This window comes from Lepisma saccharinum, chromosome 11 (genome assembly GCF_977018435.1).
Source record: "Lepisma saccharinum chromosome 11, izLepSacc3.1, whole genome shotgun sequence".
Classification (NCBI taxonomy): Eukaryota; Metazoa; Arthropoda; class Insecta; order Zygentoma; family Lepismatidae; genus Lepisma; species Lepisma saccharinum.
Window position 1 is genome coordinate 54203267 of NC_139239.1, and position 16336 is coordinate 54219602.

General features: G+C 41.2%; 1 protein-coding gene across 1 annotated transcript in view; it reads left to right on the forward strand.

Annotated features, from left to right (window-relative positions):
- LOC145995256 (uncharacterized) overlaps nucleotides 1–16075 on the forward strand; it is a 66249-nt gene extending 50174 nt beyond the window's left edge. The window contains exons 4-5 of the mRNA XM_083131830.1: nucleotides 11962–12361; nucleotides 14302–16075. Coding sequence (XP_082987956.1) covers nucleotides 11962–12347 — 386 coding nt within the window. The 3' untranslated portion in view covers nucleotides 12348–12361; nucleotides 14302–16075. The remainder of the gene's footprint in view (nucleotides 1–11961; nucleotides 12362–14301) is intronic.
- Nucleotides 16076–16336: the final 261 nt, after the last annotated feature.

Genomic DNA, 16336 nt, shown 5'->3' on the forward strand with positions numbered 1-16336 from the left:
ATCAATGTTTTCAGTTGCCCACGTCAACAAATTTAAGAAACCAATTTTTCTAAATATATTCTGAATTAGATAAACCTGTAACGACCGGTAATAAGTACATCTGATGTTCGATAAACTTCTTGAAATGTTATTGATATGGTTATATTTATGTCATTACGTATATGTGATGTGTTATTGACTGTTGGTCGCCTGTCACGGGGTGACGTGTGGTCAGCACTCCCAGTCGTCGTTATAGGTTTCCAGTGACCGGGTTACGCTACTCGTTCGTAGCTCCCCAATTACCTTACGCTTCCCCCAGGAGACTGGAACCTGCCGCAAAATTAGTTTGGTATTGACGCTTGGGAAGCACGTGTTGAAATCGGGTCTACGGCACTGCGGGAGGGTGGGTTGCTGGCATGCGAGCCAATCAAAATCTTCCCAGTGCTTCACCCAAGCCCTGGTTACCTGGCAACAGAAAACATTTATCTCGGTGTTGCCGCTTGTCGGGCGATTCTTCCTGCGATCAGATTTCATGTTGTTGGGAGAGGACGTGTTGTTTGTTTGTTGCGTTGCTGTGATAATTTGAGTAAGAGAAAAACAATGGGGGTCCAATCATTTCTGTAAATAAAGTTCTGGACAGGACTGCTGCTGCTTTCGGCCTGTCTAAGAACACTATTGTTACCATAGGGAAAGAAAAATATAATGTGGTAGAAATAAATAAATAAATAAATAAATGCGAGGCTTCAAAATTGGAAACCCCAGGAAAGAAGAGGAATAGCAATAAACGCCTGACAAATTTAGATACCTTTCAGCAACTCTTATTATAGGAGGAAAGATTATCCCACTGTTGGGAAACTGCGAGTTTCGTTGAAAGATTCGGCATTTTTTCAAGGTGGGGAAACATCTTTAAGGACAGTCATAAAATATCTGGGATTCTCATACAAAAAAAAAAATAATGGACGCAAAATAAAGTAAAGTATGTAGGCATATGGGGATGTGGAGGTAAAGCTCCACACATTCTCGACCTCGACCTCGACCATATTATGGAGGTGATGTGGTTCACCAACCGCCTTTACCGCAGGTTTGCCCCAGGTACTCACTTGGGCTGAGTCGACCCCGGAGCCGCTCGGGATATTTGAAAAAGTTCCACAAACCACCGCGGGTCTCACACGTGAAAGTCAGACGCCCCACCAACTCAGTTGCGGTATAATTGAAAGACGGGCAGACTTTAACGGGGACTTCGGAAAGAAATGATTATTGAAAGTGTATATACAGAATGGATTGAAAAGGTAACCTGTAAACAATGCTCGTTTCGTTAATTCGTTCATGTTGTAAGGGAGATGGAAATGAAGAGAGAAAACAATAACACATTCATCATTGTTGTCATCATTGTTATTTCGTTTTCCTCGAAAAACAATAACACATTTCATCATTGTTCCTTTTCATAACACGTTTTCCTCGACACAGCGTCAGACGGCTGCCCTGCGTACCGTACCGTACCGCATGATATGGCAACACCGTGACGCGTGTTCCTTCAGCTCTCAATACCAAACTAATTTTGCGGCAGGTATAGGGTTGTTAAAGGTCCAGAAATTTTAAATAAATTCAATTCGGATCCGGGAGAGAAAATCAGCAAGCGTAAATGGGTTCTGGACCGTAAAGAACCTTTTTATCTACAAAGTATTTCAATTCGGTCCAGGAACCCTTTTGGGAAGCCTGGAAGGCTTTTGTGGTAGGAATAAACAACTCTAGTACTGCATGCTTCCCGAGTTACTTGCAAGGTTCAATGATGCTTTGTGGGTGAGCAAGTTTCACGTTTCCACATTCCTTGGTTCTTGGATTTATTGGCATAGTATTTCCCAACCTCTGTAACTCAGTGTGGATAGATTAACAGTAATTTAATTACAAAATAATAAAGTTTCGTATTATTCGTAGGATTACACTCCATTTGACAAATTATTTGGTTTCGTCAAATCTAATGGGTCTTCATTGTTGGGTGTTCTAATAAAAAATATGGTACTGAAACAAGTTGAAGCTCATTTTAAACACTTCTCACTTCAAGTACTTATGAGTAACTTTAAGAAACGAAGGTCGAGACGGACCTGAAATAAATTAATAAGGATTATCGAGATTGGATTGATCTTGCACAGGGTACACAGCCGGAAAGCTTTTGTTACTGCAACAATATACTTTTGGGTTTAGGAATGCCAGATACGTAGATAGTTCGAGCTCCCGGGTAGCCAAATAATTAGCCCTCTCGCCTTTGGTGCGAACGGTCCCAGGTTAGATTCTCGATGGGAGCTCCAAATTTCTTGACACTCCACCGTGTGAATTATTGGGGGGGGGGGGGCTTCGTGAAAGCAACAGCAGTATCGAAACCCAGAAATGAGAGACAAAAGGACTTGATGTGCTGATCACACTTCACGTGTAGAAAAAGCCGTTATTGAAATAGGACTGATTGGGCCACATAGCTTAGTTTTAGATTTTTTTATGTGATTAGTGTGGATTTTGGAATATGCATTAAATGAAAGGAATTAGACCACTGACATTTAAAGTCAGAGAAAGAATTTTCTTTCTAGTATTCGTATTTCAAAGTAAATTAAACTACATTTGCGGGTGCCATTGTGACTATAGATTTGTCCGTTTCGCTAAAGCCAACGCAACGACGTCGTGTTGGTTCGATCATTCGCGGAGTTGCTCTAAGCATTTGACGACACATAAGGAGAAAAAAATGAAAGGAAACGGTTGCTCGTATAAGTCGCCAGAAGCACGATGCAAACACGGAGAGGAAAATGGGGACATGCTGGAGGAAAGTGGTGCTAAACGGCTTCTGCTAGAAGAACCAGGTGAAGGAAAGTACAAAAGGAGCAATTGGGAGCATCCGTTGATTCAAAGGATAGAAGAACGATGTGTCGTTTGCAAACGTTAACATAACAGCTTGGTGTGCAATAAACTTACAACCGGCTTTGCACTTTTGTTTTCTCGTTATTTCAATGTCCTTTGCTTTACCATTTACATTGCTGATATTATTGGCACTTCTATTTTAACTTATCGAACATGAGTCATTCTCACCTTGGGTGACAAAAAGACATGGACATCTAGCTAGACTGGATAGTCAAATTATCTAACTAATTTCTAGCTAGATGTTAGACGGTATTGTGAATAATGCACCAATCATATGGTGAAAATTTCAGACAAACAGTAAATATATTGTCAGTTCAAATATACTGAGACCTATATATCAATCATGTGGTAAAAAAATGACAACACAGTGTAACGAGTGCACTCACGGCCCCCGAAATGACGTGTCAATCATACCCCGGCACGGGGCCAAACGTCGTTACGTGTACGGGAGACCGGTCGTGACTCACGGTCCAGTTATCAAGTTCGGTACTGAGACGGTCGTTTATTGTCATACTATTGCGAGGCGGAGATTAATACCTTGAAATGTTACACTGTTTTGTTTACCTTTGATATGTAGATTCGAACATTCATAAAACACTAATAGCATAATATCTGGTACCTGAAAAACGTCAAATAACCACACTGACGAACGGTAAAAAAGTGAATATATATTGTAACAACAAAGAAATATTGCAATCAACAACTGTTTACAAAGCCTCCTCAAACGCTCACTCATTCACTCTCTCTCTCTTTCACACACATGAGGTATTTTTACATGTGAAGTATGGATACAAATCATGGATCTCATTAACATACCATTCCTTTTAATTTTAAACCTTTATGTGAATTTAGGGCATTCGTCTGCCAGCTCCTGTGCTCTTTTAAATTAACTTAAGTGCCAGCCCTCGGAAAGCGGTTAACTAAGACAATTGGGTCGGCGTGGTTAAATCTTTCGTTCCAATGAACGTATGCATCCAGTCGTGAGCACGACATTATAAAAGTTTCTCGGACGGGGGTGTTACACATAAGCCTCTCTCGTCCAATGAGAACAACTACTCAATCACATAGTGATGCAAAAACTTAATTGGCTCCAGCTGCCGGAATACACTAATCAATCGTCGGCGCGAGCAAAAATTACCTTAAAAACCACTATGCAACAAATAATACTATTTCACGCACACGACCTTACAATAAAAACAACTACGCTTTCCACAATTAAAAAGGACTCATCAGTCAACTATTGACAAATTAAATGGCGCGACGGGGCGGTCGGTTACACAAAAAAAAATGGAGCACACTTTGACCATTTATACTAAATATTAAAGAAATGAAATGGAGCTTCTAACGCTGAATGCAGACAATTAAATTAGAACATCTGAACATGAAATTACCCTTTTTTATAACAATACCAAAACAATTTTTAGACGCGGAAGTTAGGTTTGGGTTTTCCTGAGTAACTTTGCAAATAAGTGAGACTTCGGCGTTAACTGTCTGGTACAGTATACTTCAGAGGGTCTCATGTACATGTAAACGTGCGTCGTCAGTATCAACACCGTACAGTTAACGCCGAAGTCTCACTTATTTGCAAAGTTACTCAGGAAAACCCAAACCTAACTTCCGCGTCTAAAAATTGTTTTGGTATTGTTATAAAAAAGGGTAATTTCATGTTCAGATGTTCTAATTTAATTGTCTGCATTCAGCGTTAGAAGCTCCATTTCATTTCTTTAATATTTAGTATAAATGGTCAAAGTGTGCTCCATTTTTTTTTGTGTAACCGACCGCCCCGTCGCGCCATTTAATTTGTCAATAGTTGACTGATGAGTCCTTTTTAATTGTGGAAAGCGTAGTTGTTTTTATTGTAAGGTCGTGTGCGTGAAATAGTATTATTTGTTGCATAGTGGTTTTTAAGGTAATTTTTGCTCGCGCCGACGATTGATTAGTGTATTCCGGCAGCTGGAGCCAATTAAGTTTTTGCATCACTATGTGATTGAGTAGTTGTTCTCATTGGACGAGAGAGGCTTATGTGTAACACCCCCGTCCGAGAAACTTTTATAATGTCGTGCTCACGACTGGATGCATACGTTCATTGGAACGAAAGATTTAACCACGCCGACCCAATTGTCTTAGTTAACCGCTTTCCGAGGGCTGGCACTTAAGTTAATTTAAAAGAGCACAGGAGCTGGCAGACGAATGCCCTAAATTCACATAAAGGTTTAAAATTAAAAGGAATGGTATGTTAATGAGATCCATGATTTGTATCCATACTTCACATGTAAAAATACCTCATGTGTGTGAAAGAGAGAGAGAGTGAATGAGTGAGCGTTTGAGGAGGCTTTGTAAACAGTTGTTGATTGCAATATTTCTTTGTTGTTACAATATATATTCACTTTTTTACCGTTCGTCAGTGTGGTTATTTGACGTTTTTCAGGTACCAGATATTATGCTATTAGTGTTTTATGAATGTTCGAATCTACATATCAAAGGTAAACAAAACAGTGTAACATTTCAAGGTATTAATCTCCGCCTCGCAATAGTATGACAATAAACGACCGTCTCAGTACCGAACTTGATAACTGGACCGTGAGTCACGACCGGTCTCCCGTACACGTAACGACGTTTGGCCCCGTGCCGGGGTATGATTGACACGTCATTTCGGGGGCCGTGAGTGCACTCGTTACATTTGGCGCCGCGAACATGGGACGGCAACTTTTGTCATGTCTTTCCGGGAAAACCAGGTTGCGAGAGCGGCAGAAATTTCGTTGTTGTATACGTCACGCATAAAATTCTTGTGTTAGGTTCCTGGTTACTTGTGTGTTTTTTTTCATTTTGTATTTCGAGGGTTATTTTGATGTATTTGTCGTAGGTTCACGTGCAAGGACACGTTATTGGGCGTAATTGGTAACAATAGGGCAGATATTTTTTTCGGCGAAAGCAGCAAGGGCAGCTGCATAGGGCATTTTTTATGTACTTTTTGTGTACTTTTTTTGGTTTTTGGCATAATTTATGGCATCAGGCTGAGTTGCGGGATAAGGGATTCCCGACGGACCTCCTTTTTCTTTTCATGTATCGATTCGTAATTCACATTTTGTGTGAGCTCGCGTAAGTTTGCGTAACTGTTCCTAAGTGCGACAGAAGATTGAGCAGATAATTAAGGAAAGGCCTTCATGAGATTAAGAAATCGTCGCATAGACTGTTTGAACAAGAGTGACGTCATGATGGTTTGCAAGGTTTGTGGACAGGAATTTCATGATTTCGAAGTCGACAGCGAGGGAGATTCCGGACCGGTTTGTCTCCAGTGCAAGAGCCCGCCAGGAATGGAAAGGGAGATACCAAGTGCCCAGGGGGGTACATCGTCACGTGCGGACAGCGACCACAGCAAGGAACAAGATGACGTAGGAAGTGGCAGTGGTGCCAACCAATTCCAGCTTATCCTCCAGATGCTCCAAGGGATGCGTACCGACTCCGAGAGGTTGCAAGCCAACATGCAAGAAATGCAAACCGAGATGCAAGCCAACATCCAGGGGTTAGAAACCAGGGTCCAGACGAACATCCAGGGATTGCAGGCTGAGGTGCAAGGGATGCAGACCGACGTGCGAGGAATGGAAGAACGCCTACAAGGGACGGTTCGCGCCTCCGGAGAAGAAGTGACGCAACAGCTCCTTCAGACGATCCAAGAATCCGAGGCTCGAATCGAATCCAGGATCGCCAGGACCGACGTTCGCCTCAATGAACAGGAAGCCAAGGTGGCAACACTGGCGCAGAGCGTGCGTGAACAGGAAGGAGCTTTGCAACACATCGGCCAACAATGTGCACAGCTGGAGTCAGCCTGTAATCGGAGCAACGATGCCCTCGAGCGACAGGTACGGCGAGCAGCGAGTCTAGCGGAAGGGAATTCCGAAAAAATAAAGGAAATAGAGGACAAACTGGAACGACTAAACGTAGCCGACGTTCCGGGATCATCGCGAGAGGCGGCAGCCATGACGTCATCGCAGCCAGCTGCGGTCCCCTCGTCTTCAAGGCGCGCGAGTGACGCAAGACCGACTACGCTTGTCAACGGGGGAAGCGAAGTGGAACCTGGACTACATCTTCCATCGCCGCGACCGTTCGAAGCCCAAACTTCAACCCGGGAAGATATACGATCTGAACCAGCACCGGGGAGGAGGGCTCTGTTCCCGCCGGAATATAAGAAACATTTCAAGAAGTTCTCCGGGGCCGACAGGATTTTGCCGTCTGCCTTCATCGAGGAATTCGAAGCAACAGCGCGGGAGTTAGGACTTGCGGATGGGGAGCGATTACTCGTGCTGAAAGGCCTAATGCAAGATCGGGCAAAGAACTGGCTGGATCGGAATGAAAGACACTTTCATTCATACTCGGCGTTTAGGGAAGCGTTCTTGACACACTTTCAGCGCCCCATGCAAGTGGAAAGGATGCTTATCCAACTGAGGAACGAGAGGTACGACAGGAACGGGGGACTTACTTTTGCACAATATTTCTGGCGTAAGTTCAATGAGTTCCAGGCTCTCCAGCCCCAGATGACCACGTCCGAGATAATTGCGGCCCTAATTTATCATTACCCGCAAGAGATAAGACGGCATCTCAACGGGGCGTGCGTTTTCGATGCAGAAGCCATGTCGCTCACGCTAGAGAACCTGAACCAGTGCGAAGAGGAACGCGAGAGGACACGGAGTGACAGATGGAACAAAAGGAGGCGACCGGAGGATGAAGGAAACCGGGGAAACAAGCACCCACGCGTCCATTTCGTCCATAGGAGGTACGATGGGCAGCAACGCGCTCCAGGAGCCGAAGTTCGCCAGTTTCGAGATGATCCGCCTTCGCCACGACAGAGACGCCAGTATCGGGGACAGAGACGTCGAGGTGGTCAGACTCGCGGTTCGCCGGGTCACCATGGCAACAGCAACGACAGCAACTTTTCCAACGGGCGAGTGAACAATGGTTATTATCAACGTCACCCCGACAGTAGACCGGAGAGCCCGCGTTCTGACAACGGGCACACAAGGCGCAGCCCGCCGAGGGTTCAAAGGAGCCCGACGCGAAACGCGAACGGGCCGAATCCCAGCAACACATCTCCACAGCCGGGCCCGTCAGGTCGTCAGCGCCGAAGAGAGGAATGGGATGGCGAAACATGGTTAAGCGACGTCGCGCCATTTTAGAAGTATAAAATAACATTGCGCCATACCCAGAGTGTATAAAATGTATATTTATTATGTAAATTGGAGGTATCATTTATGTCATGAGTTTTGTGTTATCGAACTGGTTTACTTTTCTTGTACAGGGTGGTAAAAAAATTTGTAGTCAAAATTTCATGCCCCAGAGTAGTAAAAAAATTTTATTCTCCTACAGAATTTTTTGATCGGAAGGAGGGCGAGATATCACGGTATCTAGTGACATGTGAAACGCAGTTCGATATAAATATATTTTTGTTTATTGATTCATTTTATGCACAAACATGAAAGTGTGAGGTTTGATCTTATTTTGTGAATAAACTCGTATCCGAGCCAGACGTCGGAAGCTGGGGACGGGTCTTTCTTGAGTGACAGCCGCCGCTTAGAACATGACATATTTGCACCAACGCGGAGATAAGGAAAGATTATTTTCGCCGCTACCGGGCTCGAGTCGCAGCGGGCGTTCGAACCCATGTTCACGGATGACCAGAGAGATCAGCTGGAGCTCAAGCCTGCAAGGATCGACGACGCGCACTTGACTGCGTTTCAAGACAATGGAGAGAGGTCATTTCCATCCCCTGAGAAAGCGAAGCCAAGCCACTAGAGCGTCCTGTTCAACGGAAGAATTCGAATCTCTTATATATAGGCGGTGCTACCATCCCAAACACAGTTTTCACCCGGATTTCACAGAGAGAGAATCTCCGCGCTACACTCTCGCGTGATCATTGCTTTGTGTCCGTGAACTTCGTTTCCTTACGTACTGTGAGCGACTTGCGGACAGTGATGCCAAAAGCAGGGAAATTTCCCTCGGCACAGGGAAATTTGAGGGTGAAAAGGGAAAAGGGAAATTTCATGAAAAATAGCTAAAAAACAGGGAATTTTAAACTCACAATTTTGGTTTCATTCTTTTAAAAAGTTCGAAAATATTATTTTTCAGCGTGTACTTTTTCCAAATGAATAGTTAGCAACAGTGACACTTTTCAGTAAGCTTTCTTTCTTCCTGTTATAGATGAACTTGACCGGTCAGTCTTATATTTCTCACGTCTCCTAGAAAGACCTCAAGGCACGAGCCGCGCTGCACCTGGAAATAATTTGGGACGCGATTTTCAACTTCATTCCTTGTTCCATCCATCATTTCAGAACGTGTCTTAGTGGTTGTGTGCGTGACTTTGTGTGTCATGTGTCGTTGCAAGGAGAATGGAAGAGGTGACTGATAGGAAGCTACCTGCAACTCCCAAAAATATTAGAAAACGTCGTGGGGATTTATCTGCGGATCAAAAGATATCTGGGAAACATGTGAGAAAATTTCGTATTGAGTGGCAAGAAGACCCGCAGTTCAAAGGCTGGTTACAACCAGTTAAAGGTAACGAGTGTAAGTGTAGGTGCATAGCATGCGATGTTGTTTTAAATTGCGGAAAAGTGATCTGGAAAAGCATGCGAAAGGACAAATTTCTAGTATTTTATTCAATGGGGGGTTTGAACCCACTAAACCCCCTTATATACAGTTCTTTAACAGTTACTGTAATACAAAGACACAGCTTCAGATGTGTTTTGAAAATTGAGGGAAATTTAGGTCGAAAAAGGGAAATTTTACACTGGTTTAAGGGAAATCCTGCATTCGGAGATTGGCAACACTGCTTGCGGATAGGGAGTTACCAGTGTGCGCCTTATTTTGGTGAGGATTACGAGTTTATTCACAAAATAAGATCAAACCTCACACTTTCATGTTTGTGCATAAAATGAATCAATAAACAAAAATATATTTATATCGAACTGCGTTTCACATGTCACTAGATACCGTGATAACAGCAGAATATATATTATCTGTGAGTGACATCTTTGTTTGTTGCCGTAACCCAGAGCATTGAGTATTTTCTTTCGGTGTATAAAATAGCACCCAAATAATGGATCCAATAGACATAAATTATATATATTTATATATAGCTCTTTCACAACATGAGACTGCATGACTGACACAAAAATGATATATTGTTACCTTTCAAAAAATTTGACACGTTGTAGATTATCGAGTAATCACGCATCTCGATCTTTGTATTATGATCGAATAATCATGTCAGTCATTTTCGATTGTGATATTCCAGATGTAGAAGTGTAATGTTGTTTGTACCTGTTTGTAAGTTTGTAACAAGATTAGAAGAGAATGTTTATACACGGATGGTAATTTTTTTATCACAGCAGAATAAGGCGTACTAAAAATCCAGTATTCATATATGTATAAGTTGAAATTGAGAATTACATAAAATGTGACGACTAATATGAACGTCTATTTTTAGTCTTTGTGCTTAAATTGTTGTTTTTAATCCACTTTTATGATAGGCTAATCGGGACTGGACCTACAGTTTAAAGTGGGATCCGAACCACTATGTGCCTCCACCGGGTATTGAACCCAGGACCCTTTCATTACAAGGCCTTTAGCCTTTATGTTGTCGGTTTGACCCCAAGTGGGTTCACAAAACTCATTGTTCTGATAGCACATAAATCTGTTAATCCAGCCTCGATTAGTTTGTCTCTGCATAATGATAGATTAAAACAACTTTTATCGAAGCCATCAACCTGTTTGATATAACAGTTGGGCTGAAAAGTTCGTAGGCTAACATAGTAAAAAAATTTTTTGACAAAATTCGATTTTATTTTTCAATATAGTTGCCTTCGAGGGCGATACAACGATTATAGCGGTCATACAATTTTTCGATGACATTTTTATAGTACAATTTCTCTTTAGCCTCAAAATAGGCCTCAGTTTGGGCGATTACCTCTTCATCAGTGCTAAATTTCTTTCCAGCGAGCATTCTTTTAAGGTCTGCAAACAGGAAAAAGTCACTGGGGGCCAGATCTGGAGAATATGGTGGATGGGGAAGCAATTCGTAGTCTAATTCATATAATTTTGCCATCGTTTTCATTGATTTGTGACACGGTGCATTGTCGATTGTGAGCACGCGCGGCACCCATTTTGCACACAGCTTTCGCATGTTCAAATATTATTGCACAATATGTCCAACACGTTCCTTTGATATTTTTAAAGTCTCAGCTATCTCGATCAACTTCACTTTACGATCATTTAAAATTATTTTGTGGACTTTTTCGATGTTTTCGTCGGTAACAGCCTCTTTGGGGCGTCCACTGCGTGCATCGTCTTCGATGCTCATTTCGCCTCGTTTAAATTTAGCAAACCACTTCTCAACGGTTGATTTTCCTGGTGCAGAGTCCGAATAATGTTTATCAAGCCAAGTCTTGGCTTCAACAGTATTTTTTTTCGCCAAAAAGCAATGCTTTATTAACACACGAAATTCTGTTTTTATCCATTTTTTCACAATAACAAAAGCTGCTTCACTCACAATGCTATATCTCACGAACTAATTATCCGGCAGCTGTGAAATTTATACACGTATCTTTTGAAGGTTAGTACTAAGTAAAAATCACATGGATTTAATTCTAGTAACGCCATCTATGAGTCAGCCTACGAACTTTTCAGCCCAACTGTTATTCCTTCAAACACCTTCATAGAGGAATATATCAATGGTGTGTGGCATTTCTCATCTATTAGAAATTTATATATATACACACACACACTTAATATGTACATATACTAAAATCTAAATTTAGATTAATTCAAAATTTGTTATTGGTGACCTCCGTGGCGAGGGGCAGCATGGTGCCTTACGAAGTTACAGATTCTAGGTTCGTTTCCAGTCCACTTTAGCCTAATCTAAACTGGATTCGAACCGCCTTCATTGGCAATCGAACCCTGGATCTCTTGATGATAAGATGATAGAGTTAGTTTCATCGACGAGTCTCTCAATCCATTAATGATTAATGATGCTGACTTTAACAAAGCCTTTGATGATGTTGTTATTGTCTCCATTGTTTATTTCAGTGCCGGATGGAGTCCAAGCAGGCTTGATCGTCCTAAAACCAATCCACGTCCCAACAACGAGCCACACCCTCCCGGAGGCTCCGCTGGCTCCCACCGGCTCCCACCTTCCGGGTCCTGGGCTCAACGCTTACCTGCCGCCGCCAGCGCCTTCCGCCGCTTCGTACGGATCTCCCACTGCAGGTTCGTTCGGGCCCCTTGCTACCTCGTACGGAACGCCACTGGACACTTACGCCGCGGGATCGGAGCAGCTGCTCTCACTCATTGCGGCTCCTGGTAAAGCAGAGGAGAAGGGAGATGGCGACCAGGCAGTGTCCATCCAGAGCTCCATTGGATACTCGCTCCCGTCCATCACATATACATTAACGAACGCTAAGAAGACGACGTAACTGTAAAGGATATGGTGAGTACATCTATTTCTCTCAATGCTTTAATACCAGATTTCTTTAGGATCGTTCCAAAATGGAATCTAGAGAAAGATTGTGTCCATACATTTGACTTTTCGATTTAAAAAAAAATTAAAACAAAATATTGCCATAGTTATTAACTTAATTTGATTTTTGTTTTCTAGCGTAACTTTTCTTCCACTTTTTGGCTAATCGCGACGATAATGATGAGTGATGTTGTTAACATTTCCTTTCTCTCTCTCTCTCCCTCTCTCTCTCAATATTTTTCATTCTTTCTTTGCATCGCGCTTGTTTCTTTCTTTCTCTCTCAAAGAACACCGCACAGATCGGGATTCGAATCCAGGACCGCTGCTTCGTACAGCACGCCTATGAGTTTGGTTGCTATAGTTATTAACTGTAAGAATTTTATATTATTAGTAATTATCCTAAATTAGGAATGATACACGTCCTTGTTTTCCGGAACAGTCTCGGTTTTTAATAAATGAACGAATTCACTGTCTCGAAAGATGCCTATTTGTCCCGTTTTTTGTTTCAGTTTCAAATAAAAAATATTTTCCATTCAATTTATTTCGCTCTCTTTCATATGGTTCATCGTGGCAGAACTGCTTCCTTGTTGAAACTTAAAACTACAATTACCATACAACTCTGTGTCGTATTTGCTTCCACCTCTGTAACAAAGTATGTTTAGTGTCGACGTGAAGCAGGGAGGAAGGTGTAGGCTCCGTGCTTCGGTACGTGGAGGATGGGATATTAGCAGTGCTCGAAATTAGAGGAGCGCTTGACATCATAAGGAGCGATTGTATACCCGAGAGAGAGAGAAAAAAAGGCAAAGCATCTCCCAGCTGACTCAGTGTCCCAATGTTAAAAATATATGAGCATCCACCCAGCTAGATCAAAGGCTCAAGTAAACAGTCCCCTCTCCCACTCTACACACAGAATAGTAAATGGATCATTTGATACAAACAAATGCATAATGTCTGTAGCTCAGAGCAAACGTTTAAATGCATAATCGAAAAGGATGCAGGAAAGTGCATGAAAACGCATCAACTGATGCATTAAAGTTCATCTCGACTGAAAGAAATCCTCACTTGCATCATGTGATTCAACTTTGGTGTTTCTTCTACGATGTTCAAAAATGCACTAAAATGCATCAAATGGGAATCTGATTCTTCGCAGATGCCATAAAACATCAATCGATGCGTTCTGGGGCATCAATCGACATGATGCATGTAGTTTTCTGTGTGTACAATTCCCACTGGATATTAGTAGGCTACTGGTATTAAACCAATACATGATATTTAATGCTTATAATATTATGACTGTACTACAATAATACCCTTTTTGTATGAGGCGGATGCCTCGGTTTTTCATTTATAGAATCTACCATCATAACTTGATATACATCTTGAATATTCATTCTTTCCGCCCGTTACTTATGTTTATTTCTTCTTTCCCTCGGGTGTAAGGGACGAATTTCCCCATAGCACACAAATGTTTACCCCACGTGTTTACCCTGGACTCCATTCTTGCAAACTAACGAGGCTCTGGCGTCTGAGGCTTGTGTTGTGTACTGCCCATATGTGTTTGTGATTTACCCTTCATTCATTTCATCTTATTACAATTCACCCTCACTGTTGCGATTAGCCAAAAGTACCAATAAAACAAAGTAAAATCAATCAATTAATCAATTTCCCTCTCCCTCCTCTCCGCTGCTTTTCATTATTTTCCTGCCTTCCTTTCTCTTTATTGATCCCTCTCATTCTTCATGTGGTTCATATGCATTCATGATCACACATTCACAAATGTTTATCAGGTCGTTTTCTGGCCTTAAATCTACTTTACAAAAAGGATCCTGGGTCAGACTAGAAACTATGAAACAATATAATACAAAACATGTTTTGATAAAGAATAAATAATAATTATTAAATGACTTTAGTTTTCTAGGAATGCCCTATCTCATACGAAGGAGACGCGTGCCAGTCCCTATACATATGCCATGATGCCATATATCTGCCGTGTACCAGACCGTTGTGGTGCCCAGGACACAGGAAGTGTGTGCACTGGCAAAATGTGGCAACACAGTGGATTCCATATTCCATGTATATAGCTCTTTGTATTTACAGGAAACGAACTGTGTCAGTATGTGTGTTATGTGTGTGTGTGTGTGTGTGTGTGTTTGTGTAAAAGAGAACGATCCCTCACTGTACATATGGATACACGAAGAATATTGTCCTTGAGGGCAGTGAACGAGGAAAATTACATTCAGCCACCAAAGATAGTCGATATTTACTAAGACGAAGGTTTAGAAGCATCCTCTAAGTATATTTTAAGTTTTTAAAAGTTCTGAATGATAATATCCTAGTCACAACATTGGGTTTATTTCTAAAGTTAGTCTTAAATCAGTTGTTTTACTTTAACAAAATCATTTGCCAATAGTTTGGGAAGTGTTTACCGCATAGCTATGTACGAAGTAGGTTCAAAAAGTTTGTAGAATCGCTTCATTTTCGTTCGAAAAACTCTCCTTTGATGTAATACCTTTCAACCTTGAATTTTACCACCATTTGCTGATGCGACAGCATTCTCACAGTCTGGAGAGTGAGTACAGAAGCTGTAGAGTGTCTTAAAAACTTAAATCTATCGTCTTTTGTTGATGCAAATTCAATGCGAAGTCTTGCTTGCTGTTTCTGCTAGCAGCCGGGGTCGTTCAATACTTTAGCTCTGCGTAAGCAGATCACGTGGTTCCTATCCCGCCAATAACTGGTTCTATCAAGGCCGATATTTAGGTATGGTTTCGCACTCAGTTTGCTTCAGCCACTCTAAAACTTGCATCTCTTCGATCGAGAGAAACACTGCTAAGGGAAGGGAGGGTCGAAATAACGAACAAAAGAAGTACCGATGATAATTTCAACTGAAATTAATCGAACAGTCCACCCAGTGCTCTAGATCTTGGGCGAGTCAGTACACTGCTGGAATGAGTTTGGCAGGCAACACTCAACGAAGCAGGGTTGCCATATCGTATCGCTGTCAACTTAGGCATTCCGTAAACTTTTGGAACGCGCCTTGTATCTCATGATTGAAACCTTTAATCTCAAAAACTATTTTCCATAAACTAGGTAATAATTCGACTGGAGTTAGAGAGTTGTCAGGTGACAAGCTAACGGCTCAGCAACAATTTAGAAAATGAAAATGTATGATATTGATAATACTGTGCTCCCCTCTATAATTCAAAGGTAACAACGCCTAAGCTTACTACTTATACTTCAATCGTTAGCTCTTGAAAGTTACAGATGTTTGTTGTTTATAAATAAAAACAATAATTGAATTGAATTTGGAAAGCTACAAGAATGGTTAGAGTTGACCTGAAACAATGAAACTTCATTTGGATAGATTGTTGAGATGAGAGTAAAACAAATAAAACATTGAACTAAAGATATAATTTCTTGTTGAAACTCGTTCAGTTGCTCAATTTAGATTTGCATGATACAGTAGAATGCATAGCATTGATGAATGTTCTTTATTTTCTTCCATAGATATTGATATCAAAATATTTGAATTCATAGTTACAGTTTTTCTGCATTAAAAAAATATAGAACCAAGATTTATTAAATGTATTTTGTAGTAATTTATTGCTCTATATTTTTGTGTAGTTTGTATTATAAGTTTGAAAACATTTGTATCATTGTGTATATTTTTCAATAAAAATTTACTGAAACGAATCTTGATTTATTTCTTTTGGGTCAAGAATATACTTCAAGTTGAAGGTTTTCGTTTATGATAAGTTTTTGTTGAAATCCAATTTTTTAAAACTTTACTGTATCGTTAAACATATTTTCTCTATTTTACGAAATACGTTGTGTGTTGGTTTGTGTTGAGCTCCCCAACAAATATATTATGAAATACGGTATTTTTTCCGTTGAATCTAGCTATTGGTAAAGCTTTTTGGTTCACATATGATAACGAAATATGTGAAG